The sequence below is a fragment of the Heterodontus francisci genome, chromosome 32 (genome assembly GCF_036365525.1).
Source record: "Heterodontus francisci isolate sHetFra1 chromosome 32, sHetFra1.hap1, whole genome shotgun sequence".
Classification (NCBI taxonomy): domain Eukaryota; kingdom Metazoa; phylum Chordata; class Chondrichthyes; order Heterodontiformes; family Heterodontidae; genus Heterodontus; species Heterodontus francisci.
The window spans coordinates 28,366,819-28,378,994 of NC_090402.1; the positions used below are offsets into that span (position 1 = coordinate 28,366,819).

The 12,176-nt window shown below is 39.7% G+C and overlaps 1 protein-coding gene across 1 annotated transcript in view; it reads right to left on the bottom strand.

Annotated features, from left to right (window-relative positions):
* The window catches only part of lhx6a (LIM homeobox 6a), a 59,414-nt gene that overhangs the window by 9,644 nt on the left and 37,594 nt on the right, over positions 1–12,176 (bottom strand). Inside the window, exons 6-7 of the mRNA XM_068011886.1 lie at positions 3,706–3,806; positions 2,637–2,732 (exon numbers count right to left, since the gene is read on the bottom strand). Of these exons, the coding sequence (XP_067867987.1) occupies positions 2,637–2,732; positions 3,706–3,806 (197 nt within the window). The remainder of the gene's footprint in view (positions 1–2,636; positions 2,733–3,705; positions 3,807–12,176) is intronic.

The window sequence follows — 12,176 nt, forward strand, 5'->3', positions numbered from 1 at the left end:
CCCTAAGTTTATGAGCGGGCTGATTTACATTTAACATTTACATTCAACACAGTAACACCATCCCAACTCTCACCCCCTCCTATGTCACTCTGTAATTTACTAAAGGTGAGGGGGGGTGGGGGGGGGGGGGAAATCAGTGAATTACAGACCAGTTAACCTAACATCTGTTGTCAGGAATTACTAGAGTTTATAATTAAGGATAGAGTGACTGAACACCTTGAACATGTTCAGCTGATCAGAGAGAGTCAGCATGAATTTGTAAAGGCTAGGTCACCTCAGGCAAACCTGAATGAATGTTTTGAAGAGGTGAAAATGTCCATGGATGTTAGTTAGGTAGACTTTCAGAGATATTTGATAAAGTCCCTCATAAGAGACTGTTAGCTAAAGTTGAAGCTCATGGAACTGAAGGCAAATTATCTCGGGGAGACAGTGGCGTAGTGGTAACATCACTGGACTAGTAATTTAGAGGCCCAGGCTAATGCCCTGGGGACATGCGTTCAAATCCCACCACAGCAGCTGGTGGAATTTAAATTCAATTAATTCAATAAAAATCTTGAATTGAAAGCTACTTCAGTAATGGTGCCATGAAACTATCAATTGTTGTAAAACCCATCTGATTCACTAATGCCTTTTAGGGAAGGAAATCTGCCATCTGGCCTACATATGTCTCCAGACCCACAGCAATGTGTTTGACTCTTAACTGCCCTCTGAAATGGTCTAGCAAGCCATTCAGTTCAAGGGCAATATGGAATGGGCAACAAATGCTGGCACTGCCAGCAATGCCACATCCCATGAAAAAAAAATTGATCTGGTTAGGAAATTGCCTGAATAGCCAGGAGACAGAATGGGGATAATGAGCACGTATTCAAATTGGCAGGATGTGTCCAGTGGTGTCCCTTGGGGCCTCAACCATTCATTGTATTTATTCATGACATAGATCATGGGATGGAAAGCCACGTACCCAAGTCTGTCAATGACATGGTGATAGGTGTTGTAAGTAGTGTAGATCGAAGCATAAAATTATAAAACGATATATTAATAGATTAAGTGAATGGGCAAAACCATGACAAATGGATTTCAGTGCAGGCAAATGTAAAGCAGCTCACTTTGGACCTAAAAAGGATCGAACAGAGTACTTTCTAAAATGGTGAAAAAGCGAGAAACAGTTGCGTTTCAAAGAGACTTTGGGGTCCTTGTACATACATTATTAAAAATGTCATGAACAGATACAGAAAATAACCAAAAAGGCTAAGGGAATGCTGGCATCTATAACTAGAGAACTAGAATACAAAGGAATCAACGTTATTTTAAAGCTATATAAAGTCTTGGTTAGACCACACCTGGAGTTCTATAAGCAGACATGGCACCACACCTTAGGAAGCATATATTAGCCTTGCAGGGAGTGCAGCATTGATTTACCAGAATACTACTTGAACCCCAATGGTTAAATTATGAGGAGAGATTACACAAACTAGGGTAGTGTTCCGTGGAATTTAGAAGGTTAAATAAAGGGTGATTTGATCAAAGTTTTCAAGATATTAAAGGGAACAAATGGAATCGATAAAGAGAAGCTATTCACTGGCATGTAATTTCAGCAGCTACACAGCTTCTAAGCATCTATACATTCGCCATTATGTGAATCAATTGTCACAGAACTGTATTTTTTTCTGCTTTGTTTGAAACAGTGTGCCTTTGAGAGAGAGAAGTTTTAGATTTCTGAGAACAGTGTGCCACAATTGCACTTGTTACCGAGGCAACAGCAGGAGTGTGAGGAGGTCACATGGTATAATGTTTCAATTTAACTGTGTAAAAACCAGCTATAACCAGTTTTGAGAAACACCAGCGAAGCATCCTTACTGGAAGAAGGAGCAGTCTACTTCTCTCAGCAGAAATTCTACAATAAGTACAGGCCATGTTAATTGCTTAAGAAGGAAAAAACCCTTTGAAGAGTCCATTTGTATTACTAGAGGTAGCAAAATTCCTTTTCTTTACTTCCAATCCAAGGAGTCTTTGCTTCAAGATTGAATCTCTCTTGACTGATTGTGTTTTCTGGTATTTGCAGTAAATTTTCGATTGAGAGACTGTCGGTTTTAAAATCCGAGTGGACCCATTGCTATACTCCAGGTTTAAAGAACTGTTTGATGCGTGCTGCAGCCAAAGTGCTTTGAATGCCTATCTACTAAAAGACTGTTTAACGTGGAGACTTGAGTGGCATTTGATTTTTTTTTTACATTGGGAGCATAACCTACAAAGACTTATAATCCAGTTATTTATTTATTTATTCTCATGAAACAGCTAATTTTAAAAACACATTCTTTTTAAAAGAAATTGGTTAACTGTTGATTTTTGAGTGTGTGTGAGAGAATGGGGCAGTTAGGTTAAAATAAGAAGTTATAAGGTCTTTAGACATAGGTTTATCTAAATAGTGTTTAAGATTTATTTTTTAATAAATAGTTAATTTGTTGTTGTCTAAAGATACCTGGTTTGTTTTGTTTTATTCTGGGGGTTTCTAGAGGGTTTAATTTGGCTGTTTTCCAGTTGGGTGGGAAAACTTTAATAATATGCTGTGACCTGTGGAGTGATGGGACTGAACTGACAGTGCATTGCTCCCGCTTCAGTCATAACACAATTCATACCTGGATAACACGTCTACTCAACCCAGTCATGTCCGCAAGTTTCTGAAGTGTTTGTGCGTCAGGGTTATTGTCTTGTGCAAACTGTGCCTGCATCACCTGTACACAGATAGTGAGAAAGGTACTGTCAGCAAGGGCGGAGTTCAATATAAGGAATGTAAGACAGTGTCTCCCACTTAACATCAATTCTTTCTATTAAAAAGGAAAAGATGGTCATTGGCAAGGTAATGAAAATGAAGCAATTGGTACAGGATCTACATTCTGGCAGTAGATGCCACTATAATGACAAGGAATTCAATTTAACTCAAAGTCTGAAATGACCTGAAAAGGGCAATTTTGATCAATTTGCAAATACTTGACTTTGCCAGATTTAGATCATTTTGTGTTGATTTTTCACCTAAAAAGTTTGACCAGAGTACTTACTAAAGTAGTGAAAAGCCAGAAACAGTTGAGGTTTAAAAAGACTTGGGTGGGGGGGGGGGGGGGGGGCCATGTATATAGATCATTAAAACATGAACAGGTACAGAAAATAACCAAAAGGGCTAATGGAATGCTGGCCTTTATATGTAGAGAACTAGAATACAAGGGAGTTGAAGTTATGTTAAAGTTATACAAAGAACTGGTTGGACCACACCTGGAGTACTGAGAGCAGACTGGGCACCACACAGTAAATGAGGGCCCTTCCATGAATAAATGTTATATTGGATCCAGCAACAGCATCAATCACTTCCAGGAGTCAGATGTAGCACAGCGGCTTGCTATCATAACTAATCGAGTGGGCGGGATGATGGCAGATACAGTTTAATATAACAAAGTGTGAGATTATACAAAATGTAACTCAGAATGGTAGATGAGATTTGGTCTAAATGGTGAAGTGCTATAATATTCAAATCAGTGACTTTGAAATTTATTTTTTATCCCACTAGTTAGTTATCCCATATTCTTCACTGACAGGCAGCATTGGTTTTCAGCAAGTATGGTCCAGGAATAGAAGCAACATAAATGGAAGGCATCTGATCATAAATGGATTGCCCTGTAGCGAGAGAGACGGGGATCCCTGCCGCAATGCTACCTGTAATTGCTCTGCTGTGAAGGACGTCCGTGCTCTCTTTGCTGGTTTAGGATGATTGTCTTGGTCTGAAGGTACAGCTCCCTCCAAGGTCAGCCCATTACCTGAATTAAAAAATAAAATACATAAATAAATGTGATAGGTCATCTTGTAATGTACAGTAAGACATGATTCACACTATTGCAAACTTGACTATAATAGGAATGGTTATATCAGTCTTAGTTATAACCATATTTTACAGGCCTCTTTTAAAAAAAGAAATCAGGAATTAACTTGTCTTGGGTTTGAAATATATTTTACCAAATGATATTGTATTTCATGTAAAAAAAAGTTTCAAATTTCATAGAGCAGGATCCAAGTAATGGTGGGGCGAGTTGCTCACTTAAGACGGCAAATAAAAACTAGTAACAGAAAGAATATGTCACACTTGGGGTCCAAGATAGGATAACGTTGCTTTCTCCAGCATAGCTCCCCACTCACCCCAGTCTGACCCTGCTCAAGTGCTGCATATCTACAGTGATTTTTTTTTTTTGCTTTGGTTTGTAGTATAGACTAAATCTAAACAGGGATTTCCACACCTCCACATGTACTATGCACCTAAAGAATCTCAGGACAAAAGAATAAGACAGCATGGCTCTGACAGAAAGGCCCACACAATAGGTAGACATAGGAATTTCCTGGGGTGTGTGAATACCTTTATTAAGAAAATAATAAATGGAGTAACTTGACGTGGGAACAGATAGGTTATAAAGTAGGAAGTGTAACTACAAAGAACAAGAGGAAAAGTCACTAAAATAAAATAAATGGCCAAAAATGTAACAAGTAAACCACATTCACAATATTTTTAAATAGAATTGTGATTATCACCATGGATCCATTATGTTAAAGGACAGCAGGAGGGAATAGTTTTGGTAGACACTTTATCAAACACCAGGAGGGACAGCGTCGCGTGAAAATTCACCCTACATCTGCATTCGGAACATCAGAAACCCATTGTGACTGACATCATTGCATATTTATTATATTTCTGATTCTCTGAACTTATATCATCTTTAAACTGTGAATAATCAATTTAAGATATTGGAATGCACCTCAAATTGCAACGGAATCGGTCTAACTTGGTTGTTTTGCACTTTTGAAAAGAGGAATGTTATTTTGATATAAAACACAAATGAAGGGTGACTGAAATTGTATCAAATGCATTAGCTGCTAAAAAGTGCTATTTAATTCTTCAAAAAGGTGATGATGTTGTCGAAAAGGTTTATGTAAGGATCTGTATTAGTACTGAAAATGTATGAAATATTTTATTTATGTCGATGTGATTGATTTGCTAATAAATTGTGTTATCTCACCAACGTGAAATGTTAAGTAAAAAAGACACAATCGGTATGAACTGAACACAATACAGCAACATCCAAAAGATTGTAAGTAAGTGAACTCCCCATTTCTTAAGGCAGACATCCCTGATTCCCTGAAGGGTGAAGTGAGTTCCATGAGACTGAGAATTTCCATTTGTCTTGCTAGTTTCCGTTCGGGAAGAGGAGACTGGGCGTGTTGAAATGGGTTTGCGATGTACTGTGTAAACGAGAACCAGTATAATAATATAGGCTCGGTTTGGACTTTAAAACAAATGTCCACTAAGTCCATGAAATAATTCGAAAGTTAATAATTTTACAATGCAACATTCCTTAATCTTCATTATAATGTAATTCCGTTTTCATTAAAATCTATGTATGTTGATTAAAGGCCCGGACTATTCCAATAATGATATTTTTAAAAATACATATCGTGCTGTAAAATTTTTCCTAAAAGCGGGAAAAATTGAGGAGGGTTTTAGTCATTGTTAAAGTTCAGAGGCCCTCGGGGCAATTTTATAATTACACAGCCGCGTAACTGCAAAACAGCGCAAATTGTTAAAAACTTTCAGACAAATGGAGAAAGAATCGCTCCGGCTCCCCATGAGTCGGGATCTCGTTATGCATTCGGCAAAGTGTACGGAAGAAGTGGCCAGAGAAATGACGCCCTTCGCCCCGGAACGGTTCTTATCCTCCACAAGCCATGTTTTCAAATGAAGAGCAGTGTGTGCATCAGAACACAACGGCCTGCAGTGATCTATAACGTCCCAGAGACTCATTACAAAAACTGCACACCAACTTCAAGACAAGCTGCACACTCGAATATAGAGCGCGTTCTATTCACCCATCGTCATTAATTGTGAATGTAACCGCTCCAGACTGATCCAGTAGCGGAGCCAAAAATTCCAGCTCCAAACCATCCTGAGTAAATACAGGTCACTTTCGTTCAACCCAATGTTCAATCTCTCAATTCAAATTCACCATGCCACCAAAATCTTATAAATTCGTCCCCCATTGGAACTTTGACTGAAGCACTCACGTTTTCCTGAGATGTACGTATGCTGCTCAGAAATTTGTTTTTGCAAATCACTGTTCAGTCCAGACAGACTGGAGCTGGACTGAAAAAAGTAATGGTGACTAGTCTCCTCTCTATGGAATATACAGGTGTAGCTGTGTTCTGCCTGCACTGTAATGATTAATGTGCTGCTTTTATTCCTTTTCCCCTCTCCGTGGGCTTTTTCAACATGAAGCAACTTTGCACTATTCCCATTACTCTGGTATGTAATGAACAGGCCAAATGACTGCCAACATCCAACCCCTTTGCTGCTCTCTAACCGGTCAGATCGGCGTCAAATTCTAGATGTAGGAAGTGAATCTAACTAAATTCTAACAACAAACTTTTCTACCAGCTGTGACCGATCAGAGGAAACTCAGATCAGAAAAGTTAGATTTCTTCAACCAGATTATTTATCACCGTTCAGACGGACAGTGCCTGCTCTCTCACTGTTGCTCGGTAGTTTTTGAGTTTGACCAATACGATGCAATAAGGGCTAAAATAATCTTCAAATGAAAGTGTGTTTGGGTACCACAAACTTTTTTGTGCAACAGCTTCAAAAAGGTCAGATTATTTTCCATTAAAAAATTAAGCACATTTTGTGCAGTCACTGTACACTTCTTATTGACACGCTAATGGGTTTGTTGGGTTGAAGACACGCTGGAAACGACACACTGGGTGGGGATTATTTAGTGATGTATCTGCGTCCGGGAGAATTCGGTATTCCGGTGGGACAAATACCCAGTGCCAATAGGTTACGTACAGACTCTGTATAAAAAAACATTGGCGGGACCGAATAGATTCGATCCTTACCTGAATCAGATATTCTTCTCGCCCTCCTAGTAGGAAGTGAGAATGGGCCAAACAAGAGCTTCCCCCTAAAGTCCCGCACAGCGCAATGGACCCAACTCTGGAAGGCTGTATTTAAGCAATAATGACAAAGGTATAACGTCTGGTTTGTAGCACATACTTTAGACCACTGTACCACCATGTGCTAAAATGTATCTTCAACACTTGTGCTCTATTTCACAACAGCATCTCATTACAAAAACAAGGAAAACTGCGTGAAGTCCTTTTCCGGAATGCTATCTATAGGTTTACTTTCATTTAAATTTTTTTTAAAGAGATGCAGCACTGAAACAGGCCCTTCGGCCCACCGAGTCTGTGCCGACCATCAACCACCCATTTATACTAGTCCTACATTAATCCCATGTTCCTATCTTCCCTTAAAGCCCCTACCACCTACCTATACAAGGGGCAATTTACCTATCAACCTACAAGTCTTTGGCTGTGGGAGGAAACCGGAGCACCCGGCGGAAACCCACGCGGTCACAGGGAGAACTTGCAAATTCCGCACAGGCAGTGCCCAGAATCGAACCCGGGTCGTTGGAGCTGTGAGGCTGCGGGTGCTAACCACTGCACCACTGTATTTAGTTTACCAACATCCAGATGTTTGTGTTTAAAATTATGAAAAGGGATTAATAGAGTAGATACAGAAAAAACTATTTTCTCTTAGTGGGGAAATCCAAAACAAAAGGACGTAATCTCAAAATTAGAGAGAAGACATTTAGGAGTGAAATCAGTAGCACTTTTTCACACAAAGCATGGTCCAAAAACCTAGAACTTCCTGTCCCATAAAGCTGGATGCTGGATCAATTGAAAATTTCAAGACAGAGATTGATAGATTTCTGTCAGGTTAACAGCATCAGGGAATATGGAGCAAAGGCAGGTAAGTAGAGCTTAGTACAGATCAATCATAGAGTCATAGAGAGATACAGCACTGAAACATGCCTTTCGGCCTAACGAGTCCACGCAGACCATCAACCACCCATTTGTACTAATCCTACATTAATCCCATTTTCTCCCCTCTCATATCCCCACCTTCCCTCAATTCTCCAACCACCTACCTACACTAGGGGCAATTTTTACAATGGCCAATTTACCTATCAACCTGCACGTCTTTGGCATATGGGAGGAGACCAGAGCACCCGGAGGAAACCCATGCGGTCACAGGGAGAACTTGCAAACTCCGCACAGGCAGTATCCAGAACCAAACCCGGGTCGCTGGAGCTGTTAGGCTGCGGTGCTAACCACTGCGCCGCTCATGATCCAAAAGAATGGCAAACTGACACAAGGGGCTGAATGGCCTGCTCCTATTCTTATGCTCCAATGTCTATTAAGTGTTCAGCATTTCAATTTGCCTGTAGTGGAGCTTGTCTTTCCCTTTGCTCAACACTGCTTGTAATGACACAACCTCCCTGGGGGCTTATAATTACAATGTTTTTAACTTTCGGTTTATAACCAATTCAAAACAACTCACTAGATCAACTGGTCTGAAACTTTACTATTTCTCCTGAAATCTGGCTAATTCCCTGACCTATCCTCTAAAGGGTGCAGAATGTCATTCATCAGAATGATACTGGGACTAAAGGGGTTAAGTCATGAAGATAGGTGTCATAGACTAGGCTTGTATTCTCTTGAGCAGAGAAGATTAAGAGGCGACCAAATTGAGGTATTTAAGATGATCAAAGGATTTGAAAGGGTGAATAGAGAGAAACCATTTCCTTGAGCAGGGGAGTCCAGAACAATGAGACATAACCTTAAAATTAGAGCTAAACCATTCAAGGGTGATGTTGGGAAGCAGTTTCCTTATACAAAAGATCATGGAAATCTGGAACCCAGTTACCCAAAAAGCTGTTGAGGCTGCAGATCAATTCAAAATTTTAAAACTGAGATTGATGGGATATTTTTAGGTAAGAGTATTAAGAGTTACAGAGCCAAGGTTGGTAAATGGAGTTAAGATACAGTACAACCATGATCTACTTAAATGGTGGAACGGATCTGAGGAGTTGAATAGCCAACATCTACTTCCAAGATCATAACCATTATTCTTACTATGTAATCGCACAACTGGTACATAGCAGTAAACAGCCTCGAGGCAGTGAACAGCCCCCTACCATAACAGTCCACCCAGTTGGCTGACTCATTGAGTGGTATTTCATTTTATGAGCAATGGAACAAATCTTATTTTTATTTGTTATAATGTAACAACATTATTCAGATGAAGAACTTGGGAATTTGCTGTAGGCCTAAGCTATTCAACCATTGGTTCATTCACCATGCTACTGCACAATGCTGAAAATCAAAGGGAAAGCTTGGGAACATTTAAGATTTTATGCTTTCTTTTATGTTTATAGAGGGAGAGAAGAATTCACACTATCCAGAGCGAATGCAAGTATTATTTATTTCTCCATATGACTATTGAATGTATCAAGACTCAGTTGAACTCTAACATTTATTTACAACCAAAAATTGCTGCCAAGCCCAAGAACTTTAAAAGCAAGACAGCAGATTGGGAAGATATTCATGCAGAATTTTTAAAGCTGCTCTGAGCAAGAATGGTGTTGGAGAACACTCCCAGGAACTACTGACATTCCTTGGAGCTACCATTCTGCTATTGATGAATAGGATGTACATAGTTCTTGGGTGTTCCAGAACTCAGTTGTGTTTTTTTAATCCATAAGGAGAAAAACCTTAATAAGCCCGAAAAATTACTGAGTACTTTCAGGACATCAATCACTTTTAAGGTGTTTTTGTGGGCTGTTGTGTAGGGTATCAAATGCATTGGAGACCCACGAGGTCATCAGAAAAGAACAGACTCATTTGTGTTCTTGTAAATGTGTAGGACAGATTGTGGCTTTATGCAAAAATCACAGAATAATGTAAGGTTCAGGGGACAGAAATTGACTCTCATTGCCTTCCTCGATTTTCATAAACTTTCTACCTAGTGCATCATGCTGTTAGAAGATCTAAAAATCCAAATATGATGGGCTTCTGCACAGATCAGCTAACCAGAAAAAGGAGAAGAAAATTTACTGAAAACTAGAGAAATGAAACACATTAGAAATAGGAGCAGGAGTAAACCACATAGCTCCTCAATCCTGCTCCACCATTCAAGAAAATCATAGCTGATTAACTTCACTTTCCTGCCCTATACCCATATCCTTTGGTTTCCTTAGTGCTCAAAAATCTATTGATCTCAAACTTGAATACACAACAACATCCAAAGCCCTCTAAGGTAAAGCATTTCCAAGATTTACAATTCTCCAAGTGAAGAAGAAAATTGCTACTATCTCAGTCCTAAATGACTGACCCCTTATCCTGAAACTATGACTCTCCAGCCAGGTGAAACAGCCTCTCAACATGTACCATGTCAAGACCTCTAAGAATTTTGAAAACAATGCAACGGCACAGTGGCGCAGTGGTTAGCACCGCAGCCTCACAGCTCCAGGGACCCGGGTTCGATTCCGGGTACTGCCTGTGTGGAGTTTGCAAGTTCTCCCTGTGTCTGCGTGGGTTTTCTCCGGGTGCTCTGGTTTCCTCCCACAAGCCAAAAGACTTGCAGGTTGATAGGTAAATTGGCCATTATAAATTGTCACTAGTGTAGGTAGGTGGTAGGGAAATATAGGGACAGGTGGGGATGTTTGGTAGGAATATGGGGTTAGTGTAGGATAAATGGGTGGTTGATGTTCGGCACAGACTCGGTGGGCCGAAGGGCCTGTTTCAGTGCTGTACCTCTAATCTAATCTAATCTAATTGTGAAAAAAAAACTCTGCACCCCCAACTGGTAGAGTTACCAGTTGATAGGGTGTAATGTGCAGTGGCGACTATTCACTTATTTTGGCAAGTTGTGTTACTGTCAACATAGCTCATGGAGAATGATTAGTACCTGAAACTAGTAACTATCTTTCTTGGGAAGGAGGATTAGTAAATGAATCTCATGTCAAGGTGGTGCCAAGATGGTACACAGAGTGATGGAAGTTTGCAACCGTCTGTGCTGAGGTATGCAGGTCTGCAGTTTTCTACAACATTGTTGATGAGCCAGCCAGCTGGCTCAATAATGGAACTTGAAGATGTAGGCCCCATCACTGGGGCTGATATTCTTCCCATTCTGCTCCATCTAATCTTGCAGACAAATACTCTCATAGCTAATGTGGTCCTGGCTGGAAACGCAGTGGGGATATGTATGGTTTTAATTACTTATACTCCAATAATACTTACTGCCCACTTGGGTGTCCTTAAGCCTTGGCTGTGTCTACTTGCACTAATGGACTTAAGCAAATAGGGTACATACTTACAGAGATAGAGATTGTGCACTGCATAATCGAGCAAACAAAATCTAATCATAGGATTTCTCAGTAGCTTGGTTTAAACGTGACAGCTATTTCACTACCCAAAAAAATTAAAGAAAAAAGGCATGGAAAAGAAAATTTCACCAAAATCCAGAAAAATATATAGTCCAACTCTCAGTCTATGGATAACCCTCAGAGGACTACTCTAGAACATTTGTTATCCTCAACACTATTGCTGCCCTCAGAACTTTCATCTCTACCTTTACTAGTTCAAACTTCGATTTTCCAGTTCTCTCAGAGTTCCACATTAGACTGCTGGATATTGTCCATCAACAAACATTTTACTTTTTGGCAGTGAGTCAATGATAGAATGCACATTTCAAAGCTGAAAAGTACAAGCAGTTGTCAAAAGTTAAGTATAAAATGGTCTGAACAGTTCTGGAAAAAAATAATTGCATCACTCTCCATCAACAATGAATGGCCTCTAAATTTACAAGCAATATGACCAAATGAAGGGAATTTTCCTGAAGCCTACACATTCAAATATATAAACATGAAACTTTTCAAATAAATGGGGAGACTTCCTACTCTAATCAAGCAGCAAAACTTTCTGTTAAAACATTATTTTATTACTTCCTATCAGATTTACTGAATTTTTAAATTTAAAAAAGAAATTACACTCTCAATTGAGCATATAACAAACACCAGAATGCCATGCTGAACATTTGTTATGGGTGTTTATTCAATGAGGAGCTGACTGCTTATTTAAGTTGTCCAATTTTGCAGGAACACAAACAACTTACAATGCAGCTCTTAAGGAGTTCGAATTCCTCAGCTGGATCCTACCAGCACCCTTATTGGGAGTTCCTATTTGATACATGAACCACATTGGAGAGAACGAGGAGCAAGAACAGGATGTGGAAGTTGGGGTGG